Genomic DNA, 24584 nt, shown 5'->3' with positions numbered 1-24584 from the left:
CAAACATGGCTATTTAATTTACAACAACAACACTGGTCTGAACTACAGGCTACTATATAGGATTTTATACAAGCCTTAATAGCATCCGAATATAAGGAGTCTAGCTAAATCTGACTGGAGTTCAACGTCCAGGATGCTTCGGGAGAGAAGGGTTTTCTCGGCTGTCTTTGTGTTCTGCGCGTTATGGGGCAACGCTTTGTCTGTGACGCGGTATTCCATACCCGAAGAGATGGAGAGAGGTTCTGTAGTGGCCAATTTAGCCGCAGATTTGGGACTGGAACTTGCAGGTCTGGCTCATCGCGAGGTAAAACTTGATATTTTCCATAGCAAGAAGTTCTTGGACGTCATCAAAAAGACAGGTGAGCTGTATATTGTAGAGAAAATAGACAGGGAGTATCTTTGTACTACTAAGACTACCGACTGTTTTTTAAAATTGGACGTTATCATTGAAAGCCCTTTACGCATATTTAACATAGAATTGGGAATAACAGATATTAATGATAACGCACCTCATTTTCGCAGGGACACAATAGAGCTTGATGTTTCAGAATCAGCTACACCAGGAGAGAAATTCTCCCTTCCTAATGCAGTGGACCCGGATGTTGGTATAAATACAGTCAAAACCTACCAGCTCAGTGCTAGCGAGCATTTTACCATAGAAATCCAGACTGGGAGTGATGGTACTAAATATGTTGACCTGGTCTTGACAAAGGCTTTAGACCGGGAAGAGCACGCCGTTCATAATTTAATACTCACGGCTGTAGATGGCGGGGTCCCATCGCAATCTGGTACAGCTAATATCGTTGTTAGAGTGCTGGATACAAACGACAACGCCCCTAGATTCGACCGTTCGGTTTATTCCGTTAATGTGACAGAAAACTCCGCGATTGGAACGCTAGTAATGAAGCTAAACGCCACAGATTTAGATGAAGGGTCAAATGCAGACATCAAGTATTCATTCACACTTTACACGTCAGAGAAAACACAATACGTATTTGCACTGAATCCAAACACAGGGGAGATAACAGTGAAAGGAACTATTGATTATGAAGATATGAAGTTTTACGAGATGCATGTTGAGGCTAAGGACAAAGGACAGCATCCCCTATTGGGTCAATGTAAAATTGTAGTTGGCGTTACAGATACAAACGACAACTATCCAGAGATAACCGTTAAATCATATAAAAGTACAGTTAATGAGAACATTCCAGTTGGGACAGTCATAGCAATCGTAGGTATAAGCGACAGGGACACAGGTGACAATGGCAATATGAAACTATCTATAAACCAACAGGTGCCATTTGTTTTGCACCAGTCGTCTGACTTCCTATACGAGCTCATTGTCTCGGAAACATTAGATCGTGAGAAAGTTCCAGAATATGACATCACGCTCGTTGTAACGGACGGAGGAAGGCCCTCCTTGTCTGATAATGAAACGATAACTTTACATCTGTTGGACGTCAATGACAACGCGCCACTCTTCCCCCAGTCGTTCTACACTATTCCCGTTATGGAGAATAACGCGCCTGGGGCCTTGCTAAGTTCCCTCACTGCGTTTGATCCAGACCTCCATGAAAACCAGTATCTAGTTTATTTCATCATAGAGAAGGAGATAGTGAACACCTCCATTTCCATGCTTTTTTCCATCAATCCGGAGAACGGTAATCTTTACGCACTAAAGACGTTTGACTATGAGATAGAGAAAGAGTTCCTTTTCCACATTGAGGCCAGAGACTCTGGTGTTCCTCCACTCAGCAGTAATGTGACTGTCCACATCATTATTGTTGATCAGAATGACAACACCCCTGTCATAGTCTCTCCGTGGCGCGTGCACGGCTCCGTGGTGGAGGAAAAGATTCCCAGATCCACCGATAAAGGATCCCTGGTCTCCAAGGTGATAGCCATAGACACGGACTCGGTCCAGAACTCTCGGATTACATACCAGCTTCTACAGGTTACTGACGCCACCTTATTCAGTCTGGACCAATACAATGGAGATATCCGGACAATGAGAATGTTCAGTTACAGAGATCCGCGTCATCAACGGCTGGTTGTCATCGCCAAGGACAACGGGGAGCCTGCTCTGTCTGCTACAGTTACCATCAAGCTGTCAACAGCAGAGACTGCCGTTAAAGCCTACTCTGACATGACTGAAGTGCCTCTAGAATATGACATATTTTCAGACTTAAACCTGTATTTGGTGATCGGCTTGGGCTCGGTGTCCTTTCTGTTATTGATCACCATATTGGTCACCTGTGTGCTGAAGTGTCAGAAACCGATGCCCAGCAAAGCGGCTCCTCCCAGTAGGAACAGCGTGATCAGCGAGAGGAACTCGACCATTGCAGATTCCACTTTGGTCTCCAACGATGCCTACTGGTACAGTATGTTTCTAGCAGAGACCAGGAAAGGAAAGCTGGTAGTCAGACAGCCTGTGCCAAAGGCGGGCTCCAGATACATTGTGTCCAGTTTACCAAGGAGCACGGGCCTGACTGAGACCAGCGACTCGGCAGCCTCTACTCTGCAGGTAAGAAAACAATCTTAAACTGTTTTAAACAAATCACCTACATCCTTTTTTTATAATCATAATGCGTAAAAGCCATCATTTAGGGCGTAATATGGAACAAAAATAAAATCTGATAAGGGGTAGCTGTGACCAACAAGAATGACCAAAACAACAAACTGATAAAGCTTTACTCCCTCTACCAAACGTTTAAACTATACAATGCCATGCAATGTTTATAAAAATGATGGCAACATTAGATTTTACAAACATAGCGAAATGGACAATATATATATATTCCCATGCCCTTTAAAAACAATTTATTAAAAATAACGACGTAAACTTTTCTTTCTCATTATACACCATTCATAGACAACAACAAAAAGTGGACCGTTTTCAATGTAGAGATGTGTAAAATGCTGGTAAATGCACAAAGTGTCGCTGCTCACCAATAAAACACACCTCTTGTGATGTAAGAGTCGCAATGACAGTTTGTAACAAGGAGGAAAGCAAGGTATTTTTTTATCTGGACAGCTCCCTGCTGAAACCATCGCTTTGACAAAGGATTATCTGAAACACGTCTCGCTTCTACTCTCAAACGGTTGACTATTTCCCAAATTATCACAATCCTCACGTTTTAAATTTTGCGCTGTGCATGATAAGCAATCATTTGAAACAATGGATGTACATCGGATCATTCAGCACTCGAGGAGGTACGTCTCGGTCTTTCTTCTATTTTCTGCAGTCTTGAACACGGCATCTGCCGTTACCCATTATTCTATTCCCGAAGAAATGGAGGAAGGCTCTATTGTTGCTAATCTAGCCACTGATTTGGGACTGGACATGAAAACCTTAAGCAACCGCAAGATACGGTTAGATACCATAGCTAATAAGAAATATGTGGACGTTAATGAGGACACAGGAGAAATGTATATCGCTGAGAAGATAGACAGGGAACTGCTTTGCAACATGAAGACAGCTACTTGTTTTCTAAAAATGGAAGTTGTCCTTGAGAACCCACTGAGGATATTTAACATAGAGTTAGAAATAATGGATATCAATGATAATGCGCCACAATTTCGAAGAGATACAATACATTTAGATATATCCGAGTCGACACCGTTAGGTGAGCGATTCTCTTTAAGCAATGCAGTTGACCCTGATATTGGTGCGAACTCGGTGAAAACCTATCATCTTAGCGAAAGCCACCATTTTGGTATTGAAATTCAGACTGGAAGAGACGGGTCGAAGTTTGCTGATTTGATTCTGAAAAAGGCTTTAGATCGAGAGAAGCAGGCGTTTCAAAATCTAATACTCACGGCTGTAGACAGCGGGGTACCCACGCGCTCCGGTACAGCCAGCATCATTGTCCATGTGTTAGATACAAATGACAACGCCCCTTATTTTGAAAAGGAAAGCTTTCGTATAAACGTACCGGAGAACTCTCCAATCGGAAATCTTGTAGTGAAGTTAAACGCAACAGACTTAGACGAAGGGTCAAATGCAGAAGTAATATACTCATACAGTCTTTATACATCAGAAAAGACACAGGGCACGTTCAAATTAAATCCTGATAGCGGTGAGATAACTGTAAAGGAAATGATCAATTATGAAGACTTCAGGATCTATGATATGGAAGTCATAGCAACTGATAAGGGGACCAACTCTTTATCAGGTCAGTGTAAAATAACTATTCTAGTGACGGATATGAATGACAATCATCCTGAAATATCAATCAAATCATATCAAAGTCCCATAAAGGAGGATATAGCGGTAGACACGGTGATAGCAGTTGTCAGTGTCAGCGATAAAGATTCAGGTGAAAATGGGATTGTCGATATCCATATTGCGGATGAATTACCTTTTGCACTAAGAGAGAATTCCGATAACTATTATGAGTTAGTAGTATCAGAACCTCTCGACCGTGAGAAGGTCCCAGAATATGACATAACTTTTACCGTAACAGACAGAGGTTCCCCTCCGCTATCTGACAATGAAACGATGACTTTAGAACTACTAGACGTTAACGACAACGTTCCACAGTTCCCCCAGTCGTTCTACACTATGCCCGTTATGGAGAATAACGCGCCTGGGGCCTTGCTAAGTTCCCTCACTGCGTTTGATCCAGACCTCCATGAAAACCAGTATCTAGTTTATTTCATCATAGAGAAGGAGATAGTGAACACCTCCATTTCCATGCTGTTCTCCATCAATCCGGAGAACGGTAATCTTTACGCACTAAAGACGTTTGACTATGAGATAGAGAAAGAGTTCCTTTTCCACATTGAGGCCAGAGACTCTGGTGTTCCTCCGCTCAGCAGTAATGTGACTGTCCACATAATTATTGTTGATCAGAATGACAACACCCCGGTCATAGTCTCTCCGTGGCGCGTGCACGGCTCCGTGGTTGAGGAAAAGATTCCCAGATCCACCGATAAAGGATCCCTGGTCTCCAAGGTGATAGCCATAGACACGGACTCGGTCCAGAACTCTCGGATTACATACCAGTTTCTACAGGTTACTGACGCCACCTTATTCAGTCTGGACCAATACAATGGAGATATCCGGACCATGAGAATGTTCAGTTACAGAGATCCGCGTCATCAACGGCTGGTTGTCATCGCCAAGGACAACGGGGAGCCTGCTCTGTCTGCTACAGTTACCATCAAGCTGTCAACAGTGGAGACTGCCGTTAAAGCCTACTCTGACATGACTGAGGTGCCTCTAGAATATGACATATTTTCAGACTTAAACCTGTATTTGGTGATCGGCTTGGGGTCGGTGTCCTTTCTGTTATTGATCACCATATTGGTCACCTGTGTGCTGAAGTGTCAGAAACCGATGCCCAGCAAAGCGGCTCCTCCCAGTAGGAACAGCGTGATCAGCGAGAGGAACTCGACCATCGCAGATTCCACCCTGGTCTCCAACGATGCCTACTGGTACAGTATGTTTCTAGCAGAGACCAGGAAAGGAAAGCTGGTAGTCAGACAGCCTGTGCCAAAGGCGGGCTCCAGATACATTGTGTCCAGTTTACCAAGGAGCACCGGCCTGACTGAGACCAGCGAATCAGCAGCCTCTACTCTGCAGGTAAGACTTGATCATTCATTTCAGATCTTCTCAAATGTTTCTATAGCCGACTAGCTGAATCAACCTTGTTTCCACATATAAACCAACGTGGAAATACGTTGAATTGACCTCTGTGACCAGTGGTATTTGTCCGTGTGTGACTCTTTACGCATTCACCTTATGCGTAAATGCCTTTTTTCTTCGTCATTCAATGGAAGACACTTCTGGGGTCATCGTGTTAATATGCCTATCTTTCAGGTCTAATATAAATTCAAAAATATGTTCGGCAAAACAAATGAAAACCCTCCAGCTACCTTGGTATTGTTTCAATCTTGAAATCGATAAAAATAATCTTACAGGCAATAGTGCTCCAGATGTTTGCTTATTTGCGTCGACATTCAGCTATATTACGAAGACAGCCCAACAACATAGACAGCAGTAGATAAGTACAAGCTCGTAATATGCGCAAAGCGTCGCTGTTTACTAGCTAACCACATACGTTTGTGATGCAGTGGTCGCCATGACAGTTCGTCATTAGGAAGGCAGTGTAACCTACTCCTGGTGCTGAATCCGTCAAAAATAGATTATTCTGCTCTGTTCGCTCTAAAACGCTTAAGGCCTTGCGATATTGTAATTTACCTATATTTTCTGCTGGTTGACATTGTGTTTGAGATTACTTTCTTGTGAACAGAGTTTACAAAGACAACAATGGAGGCGCACAGACGCGGGCAGCCATGGAGAAGGTATGTCTCGGTTTTTCTTATTTTCTCTGCTGCCCTGAACGTCGTGTCTGCCGTTACCCATTATACTATTCCCGAAGAAATGGAGGAAGGCTCCGTTGTTGCTAATTTAGCTGCTGATTTGGGACTAGATGTAAACACTTTGAGTAAACGGGAGATACGGTTAGATGTTGTTGGAAATAAGAAGTATTTGCAGATTAACAAAGACACGGGGGAGCTGTACATTTTAGAGAAGATGGACAGAGAATTGTTTTGCCCCATCAAAACGGCATCTTGCTTCCTTAAATTGGATGTTACAATTGAAAACCCAATACGAATGTTTAATATCGAACTAGAAATCATGGATATCAACGACAATGCACCTCATTTTCGAAGGGATAAAATGCATTTGGATATATCGGAGTCAACTGCAGTTGGAGAGCGCTTCTCTTTGAACAATGCCATAGACCCTGATGTTGGAGACAATTCTGTTAAAACCTACCACCTGAGCGAAAGTAATCATTTTACTTTAGAAATTCAGACCGGGAGAGATGGGTCAAAGTTTGCTGATCTAATTTTGCAGACAGCTTTAGACCGCGAGCAGCAGGAGGTTCATCATCTAATACTCACTGCTATAGATGGGGGAGTACAAGCGCGTTCGGGCACAGCCAACATAATTGTTCGAGTGCTGGATACAAACGACAACGCCCCTAAATTTGACAAAGAAAGCTACAATATAGAAATAATGGAAAACTCTCCAATCGGAAGTCTTGTGGTGAAACCAAATGCAACAGACTTAGATGAGGGAACCAATTCGGTAATAGTATATTCATATAGTTTGTATACATCAGAGAAAACACAGGGCACGTTCAAATTAAATCCTGATAGCGGTGAGATAACTGTAAAGGAAATGATCAATTATGAAGACTTCAGGATCTATGATATGGAAGTCATAGCAACTGATAAGGGGACCAACTCTTTATCAGGTCAGTGTAAAATAACTATTCTAGTGACGGATATGAATGACAATCATCCTGAAATATCAATCAAATCATATCAAAGTCCCATAAAGGAGGATATAGCGGTAGACACGGTGATAGCAGTTGTCAGTGTCAGCGATAAAGATTCAGGTGAAAATGGGATTGTCGATATCCATATTGCGGATGAATTACCTTTTGCACTAAGAGAGAATTCCGATAACTATTATGAGTTAGTAGTATCAGAACCTCTTGACCGTGAGAAGGTCCCAGAATATGACATAACTTTTACCGTAACCGACAGAGGTTCCCCTCCGCTATCTGACAATGAAACGATGACTTTAGAATTACTAGACGTTAACGACAACGTTCCACAGTTCCCCCAGTCGTTCTACACTATGCCCGTTATGGAGAATAACGCGCCTGGGGCCTTGCTAAGTTCCCTCACTGCGTTTGATCCAGACCTCCATGAAAACCAGTATCTAGTTTATTTCATCATAGAGAAGGAGATAGTGAACACCTCCATTTCCATGCTGTTCTCCATCAATCCGGAGAACGGTAATCTTTACGCACTAAAGACGTTTGACTATGAGATAGAGAAAGAGTTCCTTTTCCACATTGAGGCCAGAGACTCCGGTGTTCCTCCGCTCAGCAGTAATGTGACTGTCCACATCATTATTGTTGATCAGAACGACAACACCCCGGTCATAGTCTCTCCGTGGCGCGTGCACGGCTCTGTGGTTGAGGAAACGATTCCCAGATCCACCGATAAAGGATCCCTGGTCTCCAAGGTGATAGCCATAGACACGGACTCGGTCCAGAATTCTCGGATTACATACCAGTTTCTACAGGTTACTGACGCCACCTTATTCAGTCTGGACCAATACAATGGAGATATTCGGACCATGAGAATGTTCAGTTACAGAGATCCGCGTCATCAACGGTTGGTTGTCATCGCCAAGGACAACGGGGAACCTGCTCTGTCTGCTACAGTTACCATCAAGCTGTCAACAGTGGAGACTGCCGTTAAAGCCTACTCTGACATGACTGAAGTGCCTCTAGAATATGACATATTTTCAGACTTAAACCTGTATTTGGTGATCGGTTTGGGCTCGGTGTCCTTTCTGTTATTGATCACCATATTGGTCACCTGTGTGCTGAAGTGTCAGAAACCGATGCCCAGCAAAGCGGCTCCTCCCAGTAGGAACAGCGTGATCAGCGAGAGGAACTCGACCATCGCAGATTCCACCCTGGTCTCCAACGATGCCTACTGGTACAGTATGTTTCTAGCAGAGACCAGGAAAGGAAAGCTGGTAGTCAGACAGCCTGTGCCAAAGGCGGGCTCCAGATACATTGTGTCCAGTTTACCAAGGAGCACCTGCCTGACTGAGACCAGCGAATCAGCAGCCTCTACTCTGCAGGTAAGAAAACAATCTCCATCTGTTTTAACCAAATTACTTATAATCAATCGCTTTGACAATAATGTGCTGGATCTCTTCGTGTAAAACCAGGGCACAAAGTGAAGGCGTGGTGAGACATTGATGCATATAATATTGGGGTAGTTGTGAACAAGTATGATAACCGAAGAAAAAAACTGAGCACAGGCCTACTCTCTCTTCTATTCTACCTATTTTAGGCAATTAAAACTTGCCTGCAAGGTTTTAATTCGCATGTGTGAATGCTGGTAAAATGCGCAAAGTGTCGCTGCTCACCAATAAAAGGCACTCTTCTGTTAAGTAACAGTTGCCATGACAGTTAGTCACAGCGAAGAAAGCAAAGCAATGTGTGTGGACATCTCCCTGGTGCTGAATCCATCGCTGTAAAACGATTATCTAAAATACATATCGGTACAATAGTCGACTCGTTTGGCTTCTCAAATCATCATCAGAAGGTCCCGATTTTTGTATTGCATTACCCACGGATAACAACAATCAAGCGATGGAGTCGCATTGCCTCGTTCAACCGTGGAGAAGGTACGTATCGGTCTTTCTTCTTCTCTCTACCACCATGAACGCCGTGTCTGCCGTAACCCATTATTCTATTCCAGAGGAAATGGAGGAAGGCTCCGTTGTTGCCAATTTAGCTACTGATTTGGGACTGGATGTGAAAACATTGAATAGGCGCAAGATGCGATTGGATGTTGTCGCCAATAAAAAATATATGGAGGTTAACAAAGAAACCGGAGAGCTTTACATTTTACAGAAAATGGATAGAGAACATCTATGCAGCTCTAAAACCAATTGCTTTCTTAAACTGGACGCTACAATTGAAAACCCATTACGAATGTTTAATATTGAGCTAGAAATCATGGATATCAACGACAATTCACCTTATTTTCGAAGAGACGAAATGCATTTGGATATATCCGAGTCAACTGCAATAGGAGAACGATTCTCAATGAACAATGCCGTGGATCCTGACGTTGGCACTAATTCTGTGAAAACCTACCATCTAGGAGAAAGTGATCATTTCAATATAGAAATTCAGGCCGGACGAGACGGGTCAAAGTTTGCTGATTTGATTCTGAAAAAGGCTTTAGACCGAGAGGAGCAGGAGGTTCATAATCTAATACTCACGGCTGTAGACGGCGGAGTCCCCGCGCGCACAGGCACAGCCAACATCATTGTTCGTGTTCTAGATACAAATGACAACGCCCCTCAATTTGATAAAGAAAGCTACACCATCAATGTGATGGAAAACTTTCCAATTGGAAGCCTTGTGGTTACACTGAATGCAACTGACTTAGATGAGGGAACCAATTCGGAAATATTATATTCATATAGCCTCTATACATCAGAGAAAACTCAAGAAACGTTCAGTTTAAACCCTAATAAAGGAGAAATAACGGTGAAAGAAATGATCAATTATGAAGACTTCAGGATCTATGATATGGAAGTCATAGCAACTGATAAGGGGACAAACTCGTTGTCAGGTCAGTGTAAAATAACTATTCTAGTGACGGATATGAATGACAATCATCCTGAAATATCAATCAAATCATATCAAAGTCCCATAAAGGAGGATATAGCGGTAGACACGGTGATAGCAGTTGTCAGTGTCAGCGATAAGGATTCAGGTGAAAATGGGATTGTCGATATCCATATTGCGGATGAATTACCTTTTGCACTAAGAGAGAATTCCGATAACTATTATGAGTTAGTAGTATCAGAACCTCTCGACCGTGAGAAGGTCCCAGAATATGACATAACTTTTACCGTATCAGACAGAGGTTCCCCTCCGCTATCTGACAATGAAACGATGACTTTAGAATTACTAGACGTTAACGACAACGTTCCACAGTTCCCCCAGTCGTTCTACACTATGCCCGTTATGGAGAATAACGCGCCTGGGGCCTTGTTAAGTTCCCTCACTGCGTTTGATCCAGACCTCCATGAAAACCAGTATCTAGTTTATTTCATCATAGAGAAGGAGATAGTGAACACCTCCATTTCCATGCTGTTTTCCATCAATCCGGAGAACGGTAATCTTTACGCACTAAAGACGTTTGACTATGAGATAGAGAAAGAGTTCCTTTTCCACATTGAGGCCAGAGACTCTGGTGTTCCTCCGCTCAGCAGTAATGTGACTGTCCACATCATTATTGTTGATCAGAACGACAACACCCCGGTCATAGTCTCTCCGTGGCGCGTGCACGGCTCCGTGGTGGAGGAAAAGATTCCCAGATCCACCGATAAAGGATCCCTGGTCTCCAAGGTGATAGCCATAGACACGGACTCGGTCCAGAACTCTCGGATTACATACCAGTTTCTACAGGTTACTGACGCCACCTTATTCAGTCTGGACCAATACAATGGAGATATCCGGACCATGAGAATGTTCAGTTACAGAGATCCGCGTCATCAACGGCTGGTTGTCATCGCCAAGGACAACGGGGAACCTGCTCTGTCTGCTACAGTTACCATCAAGCTGTCAACAGTGGAGACTGCCGTTAAAGCCTACTCTGACATGACTGAAGTGCCTCTAGAATATAACATATTTTCAGACTTAAACCTGTATTTGGTGATCGGCTTGGGCTCGGTGTCCTTTCTGCTATTGATCACCATATTGGTCACCTGTGTGCTGAAGTGTCAGAAACCGATGCCCAGCAAAGCGGCTCCTCCCAGTAGGAACAGCGTGATCAGCGAGAGGAACTCGACCATCGCAGATTCCACCCTGGTCTCCAACGATGCCTACTGGTACAGTATGTTTCTAGCAGAGACCAGGAAAGGAAAGCTGGTAGTCAGACAGCCTGTGCCAAAGGCGGGCTCCAGATACATTGTGTCCAGTTTACCAAGGAGCACCGGCCTGACAGAGACCAGCGAATCAGCAGCCTCTACTCTGCAGGTAAGTAATATGTTCACCTCGAATTCAACATAATTTGCTATAACTTTGTCAGTGTGTGTTCCCCAGGTAGATTCTTACTCCATTTTATACAACCTTAAATGTTGGAACTGCTTTGCTCTGACATGCATTGCATGTTTTCCTTGTTGCTGATGTAAACGTCTGAATTTATATACTTGACACCAAATTTTCTATCTATATGTGCACACTTTTAATTAACTGGTAATACAGTAATGCTATGATGTCTGTAGTACTTTAAAATGAAAGGTGCAAAGTTTTGTTAAACACGCAAAGCGTCGCTGTTCACCAGTGAAAAGCATTAGTTTGTGATGTAATAGCCTCCATGGCAGCTGCGTCACAGGGACGAGAGGGGAGCATTGTGATATGGACAGCTCTATGGTGCTGAAACTACCACGTTTGAACGGATCATTTGAAACACAACCTGGCACTTATTAGAAACAGTCGTTGTGTTGTCTTATTCAATATTTTCACTTTTCAATTGTATTTTTTGGAATTGCTTCACACTGGGAGTAAAGCAAACTATTTATAACAATGGATTCGCGTATTAATGGACAGTCCTGGAGAAGGTACGTCTCGGCCTTTATTCTTCTCTCTGCAGCCATGAATACGGCGTCTGCTGTTACTCACTATTCTATTCCCGAGGAAATGGAGGAAGGATCCGTTGTTGCTAATTTAGCTGCTGATTTGGGACTAGATATGAAAACCTTGAGCAAACGCAAGATACGGTTAGATGTCATCGCCGGTAAGAAATATCTTGACGTGAACAAAGAGACGGGGGAGCTGTATATTGTTGAAAATATGGACAGGGAATACCTCTGTAGTTCTAAAACAGCTACAACGTGTTTTCTAAAAATGGAGGTAATCATTGAAAATCCAGTTCGGATATTTAACATAGAATTGGAAATCGTTGATATAAATGACAACGCGCCACATTTTCGTAGAGATATCATAAACCTAGATATTTCTGAATCGACACCTGCCGGGGAGCGTTTTTCTCTAAGCAATGCAATTGACCCCGATGTGGGCACGAATTCTGTAAAAACCTACCATATCAGTGAAAGTGATAATTTTGATATTGAAATTCAGACCGGGAGGGATGGATCGAAGTTTGCCGATTTGATACTGAAAAAGGCTTTAAACCGAGAGGAGCACGCCGTTCATAACCTAATACTCACCGCTGTAGATGGTGGAGTCCCCGCGCGCTCTGGTACAGCCAACATAATTGTTCGTGTCCTGGACACAAATGATAACGCCCCTCAGTTTGACAAAGATTCATATAATATAAATATAATGGAAAACTCTCCAATAGGAAGCCTTGTGGTTAAATTGAATGCAACAGACTTAGATGAGGGAACCAATTCGGTAATAGTATATTCATATAGTTTGTATACATCAGAGAAAACACATGAAACGTTCAGTTTAAATCCTGATAGCGGTGAGATAACTGTAAAGGAAATGATCAATTATGAAGACTTCAGGATCTATGATATGGAAGTCATAGCAACTGATAGGGGGACCAACTCTTTATCAGGTCAGTGTAAAATAACTATTCTAGTGACGGATATGAATGACAATCATCCTGAAATATCAATCAAATCATATCAAAGTCCCATAAAGGAGGATATAGCGGTAGACACGGTGATAGCAGTTGTCAGTGTCAGCGATAAAGATTCAGGTGAAAATGGGATTGTCGATATCCATATTGCGGATGAATTACCTTTTGCACTAAGAGAGAATTCCGATAACTATTATGAGTTAGTAGTATCAGAACCTCTCGACCGTGAGAAGGTCCCAGAATATGACATAACTTTTACCGTAACAGACAGAGGTTCCCCTCCGCTATCTGACAATGAAACGATGACTTTAGAACTACTAGACGTTAACGACAACGTTCCACAGTTCCCCCAGTCGTTCTACACTATGCCCGTTATGGAGAATAACGCGCCTGGGGCCTTGCTAAGTTCCCTCACTGCGTTTGATCCAGACCTCCATGAAAACCAGTATCTAGTTTATTTCATCATAGAGAAGGAGATAGTGAACACCTCCATTTCCATGCTGTTCTCCATCAATCCGGAGAACGGTAATCTTTACGCACTAAAGACGTTTGACTATGAGATAGAGAAAGAGTTCCTTTTCCACATTGAGGCCAGAGACTCCGGTGTTCCTCCGCTCAGCAGTAATGTGACTGTCCACATCATTATTGTTGATCAGAATGACAACACCCCAGTCATAGTCTCTCCGTGGCGCGTGCACGGCTCCGTGGTGGAGGAAAAGATTCCCAGATCCACCGATAAAGGATCCCTGGTCTCCAAGGTGATAGCCATAGACACGGACTCGGTCCAGAACTCTCGGATTACATACCAGTTTCTACAGGTTACTGACGCCACCTTATTCAGTCTGGACCAATACAATGGAGATATCCGGACCATGAGAATGTTCAGTTACAGAGATCCGCGTCATCAACGGCTGGTTGTCATCGCCAAGGACAACGGGGTGCCTGCTCTGTCTGCTACAGTTACCATCAAGCTGTCAACAGTGGAGACTGCCGTTAAAGCCTACTCTGACATGACTGAAGTGCCTCTAGAATATGACATATTTTCAGACTTAAACCTGTATTTGGTGATCGGCTTGGGCTCGGTGTCCTTTCTGTTATTGATCACCATATTGGTCACCTGTGTGCTGAAGTGTCAGAAACCGATGCCCAGCAAAGCGGCTCCTCCCAGTAGGAACAGCGTGATCAGCGAGAGGAACTCGACCATCGCAGATTCCACCCTGGTCTCCAACGATGCCTACTGGTACAGTATGTTTCTAGCAGAGACCAGGAAAGGAAAGCTGGTAGTCAGACAGCCTGTGCCAAAGGCGGGCTCCAGATACATTGTGTCCAGTTTACCAAGGAGCACCGGCCTGACAGAGACCAGCGAATCAGCAGCCTCTACTCTGCAGGTAAGAAGGACCTCCACCTCTGAATGACCTCTACAGCAAAGCACAATGCAACAACAATATGACTGAGTCACTGCAATTTTAGAAAAAGGGTTACAAAAGGGTTCTTCAGATATTCCCATAGGAGAACCCATTTTGGATCCAGGTAGAACCCTTTTGGTTTCCATGTAGAGCTGTCTTTGGAAAGGGTTCTACATGGTACCGAAAATGATTCTACCTGGAACCCAAATGGTTTTACCTGGAACCAAAACTAGTTCTTGAAAGGATTCTCCTATGGTGAATGCCAAATAACCCTTTCAGGTTCTCCAGTGCCACCTGAAAGTATTCAGACGCCTTGACTTTTCCCACATTTTGTTACGTAACAGCCTTGTTCTAAAATACATATTTTTAATTTCCTCGTCAATCTACACACAATACGCCATAATTATCGCGGCTCAGGCTAAGACCCAGATGTCGACACAGGAGGTGGAAAGTATGAGACTCAGAGTTTATTAGTTCAAGGAGCAGGCAGTCGGTAGGTTCAGGCAGGCAAAGAGTCGTAATCCAAATCAGAGTCAGGCAGGTACCGGACGGCAGGCAGGATCAGGGTCTGGACAGGCAGAAAGGTCAGAACTGGGAAGACTAGGAAAAACAAAAAGTAGAGCATAGGAACCACAGGAACATGCTGGTAAGACTTGACGGGACAAGACGAACTGGCAACGGACAAACAGAAAGCTCATGTATAAATACACATGACGTAATGGGAGACACCTGGTGGGGGTTGGAGCCAAAAACAAGACAGGTGAAACAGATCAGGGTGTGACAGTCCCCCCCCACCCCACCCAGGAACACCACCTGATGTCCTACCCGGTTGACTGCGTTGTCGACGGCGGAAGCCCGAGATGAGGGCTGGGTCTAGGATATTTCTGGTGGGGACCCAACACCTCTCCTCCGGGCCAGTCAACCAGGTACTGGAATCCCCTGCCCTGCGGTCGAACACTCAGGAGTCGCCAAACTGTGTATGTCATATGGCGGGGAGAGGTCGATGAGATGGGGGAGAGGGGTGGGCCTGGAAACAGGAGACAAAGGGCTGTGAGACAGGGGTTTCATTCTAGATACATGGAAAGTTGGATGTATACGGAGGGTGCGGAGCAACAGAAGGATCTTAGAGATGGGGAAAGGGTCAATAAAATGGGGGGAAAGTTTGCGGAACTCCACCCGGAGGGGCAGATCCCGAGTGGAAAGTCATACCCTTTTCCCAAGACGGTAGCTGGAAGCAGGGATCTGTTGGCGGTCCGCCTGTCATTGATACCTGGACGTGGTCTTGAGAAGAGCGGCCTGGGCTCTCTTCCAGATACAGCAACGGACAAACATCTGGGCAGAAGGTATGTCTGTCTTCATTTTCTTGCTCTGGGAAGGGCGGGGCTGATATCCCAGGGAACTCTTAAAAGTCGAGAGACCAGTATCAGAACAGGGAAGGGTGCTGCAGGCATAATCCACTTACACAAATTGCTGGTTCCAGGTGGGATTGGTGGAGACGAGGCAACAAAGAGTCGTCTCCAGGTCCTGATTGTCTCGCTTCCGACTGGTCGTTAAAATGGGGATGGATGAAAACCAGAAGACAGGCTGGCCGACTACCCAATGAGGGTACAGAACGCCTTCCAGAACCGGGATGAGAACTCCATGATTAGAGACAATGTCGTCCGGAAGTTCATGGATCCGTAAGAAGTGCTGCACCATGAGCTGGGCCGTCTCCTTAGCTGAGGGCAACTTAGCGTGGCTTTGGAAAACCTATCCACCACTGTAAGGATGGTGGTGTTACCATCTGACACAGGGAGAATTGTGATGAAGTCCAATGATATATGGGACCAGTGGCGGTGAGGGACAGGGAGTGGTTGAAGGAGGCCAGCCGGAGTTTTCCCCCAGAGTCTTGTTCTGCGCACACACAGTGCAGGCGGCAACGGACGAGGAGATGTCAGGAACCATGGCGGGCCACCAAAAATGTTGCTGGATGAAAGCCACGGTCCGATGGGAGCCAGGATGACAGGTGAGTGTGGAAACAAACATCCAGTTGGCTGGGAACACTGTGCCTTGCGGTGCAGGAAGTAGGGAGGATGGTCTCGGGATCCGATGGTGTAGTAACAGGGCTGTACAGACTTGAAAGTGCGTCAGGCTTCACATTCTTGGACCCCGGGCGGTAGGAGATAGTCCTTTTTGTTCACTCATTTCCTTTTCCCGCCTGCCTGCAGTTGAGGTGGTTCCTCTCAGCAGGGTTAAGACAATGGGAAAGGAAGGCACCGGGATGCAGCTTCTGGTACTGGGCAGAACGCTGGGATGGGACAGCCCCCACTCTGATGTCCAAGGTGTCAACCTCTACCACGAACTGACGGGATGGGTCCGGATGGATTAAGATGGACGCTGGAGTGAATTGCTGCTTGAGGTCTCAGAACGTCTGGTCAGCTGCTGGAGACCATATGAACGGAAGTTTCCGTCACATTTTTTTCTAAGAGTGTGTGCCCTAAAACAGGAGTTCCCAAACTCTTTTACTCTGGTCCCAAACATTGGGGAATATCCTGCATCCCCCCCACGCACGCCAAGTCTATTTCTACGGGCACAAGCACAGTTCATGACAAACTGTTCACACCCCTCTTGTTGCTGAAAATAATTTAGCAGCTTTAAAGCTTATTTCCTGCAATTCTATACATTTTATCATTGGGTTACAACAATATCTACATTTTTGGGGCATACAATATGTCTCAATATTTGTATTATTTATTTTATAGTGTCTTTTTTGCTCATCTTTATCAAGGGTGCTGTTAATTATGGACATGACTGTATTGGCACACATACGCCTCCAGTTCCACAACAAGCAAAGTAGCGTGAACCCAGTGAAGTTGTTGGGAAGTTACAGTAATGAGAGAGCAACACCAAATGTTCATTAGAACCACACTACTGTGTGTAAGAACAACAAGTAAATCCAAGATGGCATCGTGAATAACACAAATATAACACTTTGGGCAAAAATTCTGTTTATTTCTGAGAAGAAGCAATGATGATTTTATAAAATACTGTTCAATAACAGCAACTTGGAAAATTACTTAAACTTAAAATGTGTAAGATCAAATTTGATCATGTTTTTGGCATCATATAACCTATTCACACAAACTTGTCGCATACTGTTTACCCAGTTATACCGTATACAAAGTGTCAGGTGTTGAGAGGGCAAGTGTTACATTTCCACCTTCCACCACATTACCAGTCTAAAAACAGGTCCCCTTCTGCCAGGTAATCAGGCCTAGTTCCTTTATCTCTGAAATTCATTCATCTGTTATGAATGTCTATTTTCTCCCTCGAGCACCTCAACAAACAGCTGCAGCACCTGCTGGGAAAAAGGCCTCTCTAATTTGGTCTGACAGGTTGAATGGCTTATGTTTCACTGCACTGACTGTGCCTGCATACTGCCTCCTTGTAGAGCTAACACACCGTGATGGAGATTACACAGCGCCAACAGCAATGTTGTTTATATATGCTACAGCCTACAAGACAATGAGACAGAAACCACTTGAGCTTTCAAAACAAACAAGGTTACGGTATCACATTAGCCTTCCTGTCCTTTATGAGTCTAGATGGACCAAATGGCTTCCTCTCATTATTGACATCACATGATCTATTCTAATTCGGTATTTGTTTATAGACTTTAATTTCATCAAATATCTCCATCCCCTGATTTAAAATGCATCAGAATAACCCCCTCCCCCCTCTCTCTCTCAGTGAGCCCAGTCAAGCTGAACGCCTTAATGAGGCCACTCCCGCCTCCATGCTGCAGAGGTTGTCTCTCCTCCTCTTACGTCACTCAGTAGGGAAGAGAGAGCAGGAGGAGGTCTGCTGCAAGAGAGGGGTCAGGGTTGTAGTGAACTTGTTTTGCTGTGCACCACTCTCTCTATACCTAATAATGTGCACTGTCTTTTCTCAAAATCCAGCCTTAGCATATACATAGTCTATCTACATGTTCTGCAATATCTGTTCTCATGTTATTATACATTTATGCGCTCGTTCCAATGTATAATAAATGTTTTACTTGATCAAGGCTGGTTCTTGTAAAAAGGTAAGTATTTGTAGAATAAGTTATTGTGAGTGCGCTTGTGTGTGAGGGAGACTGTGTGTGTGTGTGAATGGATTGCTGAAACGGTTGTTTTCCTAACCAGGTTGCCATGACATTTTTCCTTCTACCCTGTTTTGTCTGTTTTGGGCTGTAGGCTATATATTTTTTAAATATTGACTTTCCCCAAGATTTATCAGATAATCGCTTCAGTAGAAATGGAGTGATTAATATGACAAAATGAGAGTATAGGAGGATATTATTATTAGCCATAGGCCATAACCATGCATACAGAAAGATTCCTTGTGTTCTGCAATGTCTTGACCATTGAAATGCTTCTTTCTTTTCTCCCTGTTCTTAAGTACCCTAAATGAGGGAAGTCCACTGTGCAGCTGGAGGTATGGAGGAGTCTCACTCAACTGCCCCGGGAACCCCTTTTAAATGATCTTACAGAAATGATGTGTTTTCTTTTTCGTGTCTGGTTTTGTTTCAGTGGAGTTCTTCTCGTTCTGTGTCTTTCCCCTCTCGTTAAGAGGAGCGGTGGTTTTGATCACAAATGTCACTCTGGTGATACCCCTGCCCCGTTCCTAATGGCTTCATCCATGAAAAGCATCAGATTGGGTCTGTCCTGCATCAACCTTCTGCCCCCTTTTAACAGAACCTCATCCCCAAACTAGCCAATGCTGCCCATGTTAGACTCTTATCCTCAAGGTTCCTCCTATTGGGCCTCTCTCAGCTCTGACTACATAATAATATCCTCCTCCTATTGGGCCTGTCTCAGCTCTGACTACATAATAATATCCTCCTCCTATTGGGCCTGTCTCAGCTCTGACTACATAATAATATCCTCCTCCTATTGGGCCTGTCTCAGCTCTGACTACATAATAATATCCTTCTCCTATTGGGCCTGTCTCAGCTCTGACTACATAATAATATCCTTCTCCTATTGGGCCTTTCTCAGCTCTGACTACATAATGATATCCTCCTCCTATTGGGCCTGTCTCAGCTCTGACTACATAATAATATCCTCCTCCTATTGGGCCTGTCTCAGCTCTGACTACATAATAATATCCTTCTCCTAATGGGCCTGTCTCAGCTCTGACTAGATAATAATATCCTCCTCCTATTGGGCCTGTCTCAGCTCTGACTACATAATAATATCCTCCTCCTATTGGGCCTGTCTCAGCTCTGACTACATAATAATATCCTCCTCCTATTGGGCCTGTCTCAGCTCTGACTACATAATAATATCCTCCTCCTATTGGGCCTGTCTCAGCTCTGACATCATAATAATATCCTTCTCCTATTGGGCCTGTCTCAGCTCTGACTAGATAATAATATCCTCCTCCTATTGGGCCTGTCTCAGCTCTGACTACATAATGATATCCTTCTCCTATTGGGCCTGTCTCAGCTCTGACTACATAATAATATCCTCCTCCTATTGGGCCTGTCTCAGCTCTGACTACATAATAATATCCTCCTCCTATTGGGCCTGTCTCAGCTCTGACTACATAATAATATCCTCCTCCTATTGGGCCTGTCTCAGCCTGACTACATAATAATATCCTCCTCCTATTGGGCCTGTCTCAGCTCTGACATCATAATGATATCCTCCTCCTATTGGGCCTGTCTCAGCTCTGACTACATAATGATATCCTGTAGCAATGCTACTATTATAATGCTGATATCTAGGTTCTGCTGCCCTAGTTTCCTAACTCTAAGGTACATTTGGTTTTTCATCTCTGGCGGAACAGTGACCTTTGGACAGTTTCCTATCAGGGAAACAAACTAATGGCATTGATTGACCTCAGAGGACATCAGACAGAGACGTTGTGATAATCATAATGCTGCTGATAATAATAATAATCTGTGATCTACTTGGCAGAAACTCTGGCTTTAGTTGTAATCCAGATTAAAGAGGGGGATGGATGATGGTATGCCCTCTCTCCTGCGATTCCTTTTTTGTTTAGGGCACACACCTGTGTGTAACTCCTGATTGCAACCAGTTACTGAGCACTCAACCCTGCATCTGTCCCCCGGGTCCCGCAGAATGACAGACAAAAAAAAAAAAACGGAAATCAGAAAACTGTCCGGCCCTCTCTTGCACACCACAACTGATCCCTGACTGATGCACCTCACAGCATTCTACCCCGGCCCTCCCAGGCCCTCCCTGCAACCACCACAGACACATTACAACCCAGGCTGACATACATGTTAGCATGTAGCAGAACTTCCCCCAAATCCCTAGGTTTTCCAGTAATCCTGGTTGGAAGATGATGGATTTCCTGCTTTTCCCTCCTGATTCAGGTAATCTTCCAACCTGGGATTCTGGAAAGACAGGGGATTTTGGGAAAGTTCCTGGATTTCTGCAACCCTAAACAGAACTATACTGTCCTCTGCATGTAATATTAATATGTGTTCATCTCCTTCACTCCCATCACTAATGCAGATCAGGGACATGTTCTACTGTATTTTAGACTGTTTGTTTGGTGGATTGGACTGTACTGTTTGTGGTGTGAATGATTGACTGTTTGATTGTTTGACTGACTGTTGATGAGTTCACAATAACACAATGATCCTTGTGAATTCGTCTTCACTGCGATGTGATGCCTGACCTAATTCTTTGTGCAGAGGGACAGAAAATGAAATGTATCATCCAGTTACTTAGCAACCACTCTCTCCCTCACGTAATCTTGGAGCATAGTGTACATCGATAGCCCCACCACCACCAGAATCCTCCACTCTGTTGTTCTGCCTGATGCCTTGTCAGACTGACAGACCTCGGCTGCATGAGACGTGTCATAGTCTGGACAATCACAAGGCTGTGATTGTCCCAGATCCCTCCCACCTTTGTCTAATCCTCTTCTCTCATTCTCAGGGGTCCACCACCACCGGCAGCGGCAGCAGTTCCTCATAAGGCCCCATCCCCATTGGTCCACCAGATTTACATCAGAAGGAACCCCGCGTCCACTGATGAAAGGAACCCCCGTCCTCACCCTACTCAGCCCCCTCCCCTAAGCGACCAGGCCCCTAGTGACACTTCACCTACACCCCCTTTGCCAAACAATGACTGTCATCCCAAGGACCTAAAGGACACTCTGATGGTCCCCTGCCCCCCTATCCCCCAGCCATGATAAGCACACACTAGCCCCAATCAACTTCAACGTCCATTCAACACACATGGTTCTGCATGGCTATGGCCCATCACTGAGGGCCCCACACGTTTCAACTAACCACAGTGCAGAGAACATACACTAGAAAGACAGAATGCAGGAGGGTACTACAGGACATACTGCAGGAGTTAGAACAGCCACTATGAATATACAGAGACAGACATAGGATTGTGGAATTGCCTTCAAAGACTGTACCCCCTTTCCAAAAGGAAAGACCTTGGATGTTAGGTTTTTACTTAAGTATTTGTCCTTGTTCGGTCAGAGCACACGTGTGTAAATGTAGAATCAAACAAACCAGTATATCCTAAAAAGGAATTTAGAATACTTTCATCAATCCATTTATCAAACAGCAAAGAGTGAGCCCTTCTTTATCAATTCTGTATATGTATGTATATCAGCCCTTTCCTTCATGTGCATGGAGATTTCAATGTAACTGCTTTGTTAGGAAATGTGTTAGATGTGGTCCGGGATATTTGAAGTGACTCACAGTGTCTACCAAGGTGTCAGTCTACCATCACTGTTTATTCAGTTATTTTTCACTTTTCATAACAAGAGTGTCATTACAAAGAATACTGTTAGCCACTATGATGAAGTCACAATTATGACACCTCTCTGAAGAAGTCACAATTATGACACCTCTCTGATGAAGGTGCAATGAGAAAGACACCCTTCTGACATCAAAGACTGCTGGTCTGGAGGAGGGGTCAGAGGTCATTGGCCTATGCCCTCTCCCTGCACAGCTCCTCTCACCCTCCTCCTCCACTCCAGAGCAGAGCAAACTGCACATAGTTCCCTCCTAAAAACATCCATGGTCTACCCCTATGTGAGGTTAGAGGATGTCTGGGCTTTGCCAGTGAGGAGAAGTATTGGAAGTATCTGGTATCATTTTGAATTAGGCCCTATGGCAAATACAGTTTCATCCAAATATAATAAGTGCATTTTTTAAATATTGTTTCACTGCCTTATACGTTCGCTTTAAACCTTTATCATTGAATAAGTTCATTTTAATCACTGAAATGAATGACTGTGTTATTTTATGTGTAATGCTGGATGTATTTGATGCCAATGCTTTGGTATTGAAGTAAACAAAGAAAACAATACACTGGCCAAATGAATCTGTTTTTAAAGTTTACATTTCTTTATTTTTAAAACTATGTACAAAATGTGACTGCTAAACAAAATGAAACTCCAATATGTATTTAAAATATTACTACAGTAACTACTATTCCTGCTTTTAGTTCTGATCAAGGCAAGTATATATGTGCTTTGTGTAGCCTGTAGTATCTATTGATGGTGCAATATGTAGTCAGTCTTTATGTATTGTACTGCATGCCATGTTGATCTGATGTATAAGACTATTACATTCATGATGAATTACCTCTTTGCTCTCTGGTTCTTTTAGCTCTCCAAGGTGGGCCCACTCATCCGTAGGACACAAAAGATGCCCCTAACCGCTGATACGAGGTCAGATATTTTTCAGAAATGGTTACGGTCAAGGTTGGTAGGTATCTGATCCTGGATCTGTGGTGTAGGGGCAGCTTTTGCTAGGTCAGTTGAGCTGTTCCACAGCAGCTCATTGGTTGACATGCTAGCTACTGAAGCCTACTCAATTAAACTTTTAAAGTAACTGTACACTAGCAGTTCTACCAGACCAAAGCTTCACGGTTTAACTAATTATTTGACAAATCAATAGCCTGACGCAGTGTTTCCCAAACTTGGTCCTGGGGCCCCCCTGGGTGCACATTTAGTTTTTTGCACTCGCACTACAGAACTGATTTGAATAATCAAAGCTTGATGATGAGTTGATTATTTGAATCAGCTGTATAGTGCTAGGGAAAAAACCAAAACGTGCACCCTGCGGGGCCCCAGGACCAAGTTTGGGAAACCCTGGCCTAACCTGGTGGTGCTGGGGTGTAGGTGGTGATCTGTAAAACAGAAGCAACAACAGGAAAGTGATAGGAAGAAAGTCTTTTTAAAATGATTGAATCTCATTGGTTAATACTTTACCGATTGATGAAACGTGATAGGTGGATATGGAAGGTGTGTAAAGTGACAAAAGACTCAATCATCTTTACATTTGTGCCATTATGGCGTCTGTGACAGCATGGGCAGCGCCATTGAGGTTACAACCCATAGGAATCCCCACCCAGTTGACACTTGGACTACTTTAAATTGGCATGGTGGAAGCCCTCGATGGTGCATTTTGCGTCTTATCATGTGGCGTTTTGCATCCGATTATGCTAATGCATCATACAAGGCTGATTTCTGTATTTTGATAGTTACATATGTTGAAAACTTGATTGCTGACAAGCAAAACCGTTTGGGAACCTTATCAACAATGGACTAATGAAACAAATACCAAAAGATAGTTATTGGGTGGAATTTCGCTTTAAGTGACTGGTAGAAATCCATTATGGTTAATTTTTTGCTTCAACAATTTTTTAGTTTGGGGCGTTTACAGCTATAATATTCATGTTGCACACTCAGTTTATACCACATGTACCCATAGGCTGCCCCCCCCCCCCAAAAGTAAGTAATACATACAGAGAAATCATATTGATCACAAAGGATTTTTAAAATAATACAATTGGTATGTAAAGAGGTGGGCCTACTCCCCAACATGTCCAGACCTCAATTGTTCCTTGATTTCCATAATTCTAATGAGTGTTTATGCACGTAATAAGTGGAAAACTGAACAATATCTGCCGGATATTAACTTAATTGAACTGTGAGTTCGGCAAATGAGGAAAACAACACGATTTACTACAA

The 24584-nt window shown here is 43.8% G+C and overlaps 2 protein-coding genes across 6 annotated transcripts; both read left to right on the top strand.

Annotated features, from left to right (window-relative positions):
* Window positions 1–23192, top strand: LOC135545771 (protocadherin alpha-C2-like). Of its 5 annotated transcripts, none has more exons than XM_064973626.1 (3): window positions 1–2524; window positions 19005–19040; window positions 21521–23192. In XM_064973626.1, the coding sequence occupies exons 1-2, from the start codon at window positions 134–136 to the stop codon at window positions 19014–19016; spliced, it is 2403 nt and encodes an 800-aa protein (XP_064829698.1). In that variant the 5' UTR covers window positions 1–133; the 3' UTR covers window positions 19017–19040; window positions 21521–23192. The 5 variants fall into 5 exon arrangements, with proteins under 5 accessions (XP_064829698.1, XP_064829696.1, XP_064829695.1 ...); XM_064973625.1 differs by lacking the exon at window positions 1–2524 and adding an exon at window positions 11690–14567; XM_064973624.1 differs by lacking the exons at window positions 1–2524; window positions 19005–19040 and adding an exon at window positions 3071–5587.
* LOC135545772 (protocadherin alpha-C2-like) lies at window positions 9042–11691 on the top strand. The gene has a single exon (XM_064973628.1). It carries the CDS (start codon window positions 9201–9203, stop codon window positions 11637–11639), a length of 2439 nt encoding a protein of 812 aa, XP_064829700.1. The 5' UTR covers window positions 9042–9200; the 3' UTR covers window positions 11640–11691.
* Window positions 23193–24584: the final 1392 nt, after the last annotated feature.

This window comes from Oncorhynchus masou, chromosome 9 (assembly GCF_036934945.1).
Source record: "Oncorhynchus masou masou isolate Uvic2021 chromosome 9, UVic_Omas_1.1, whole genome shotgun sequence".
Classification (NCBI taxonomy): domain Eukaryota; kingdom Metazoa; phylum Chordata; class Actinopteri; order Salmoniformes; family Salmonidae; genus Oncorhynchus; species Oncorhynchus masou.
This window is presented reverse-complemented; position numbering and strand designations above follow the sequence as displayed.

What these genes read in the sequence shown, in the direction of transcription:
- LOC135545772 (XM_064973628.1), top strand. Translation starts at nt 9,201, where the DNA reads ATGGAGTCGCATTGCCTCGTTCAACCGTGGAGAAGGTACGTATCGGTC.
- LOC135545771 (XM_064973622.1), top strand. Translation starts at nt 12,156, where the DNA reads ATGGATTCGCGTATTAATGGACAGTCCTGGAGAAGGTACGTCTCGGCC. An exon ending in CAGCAGCCTCTACTCTGCAG is followed by an intron (nt 14,568 to 21,520) that starts GTAAGAAGGACC and finishes TCTCATTCTCAG; the next exon opens with GGGTCCACCACCACCGGCAG.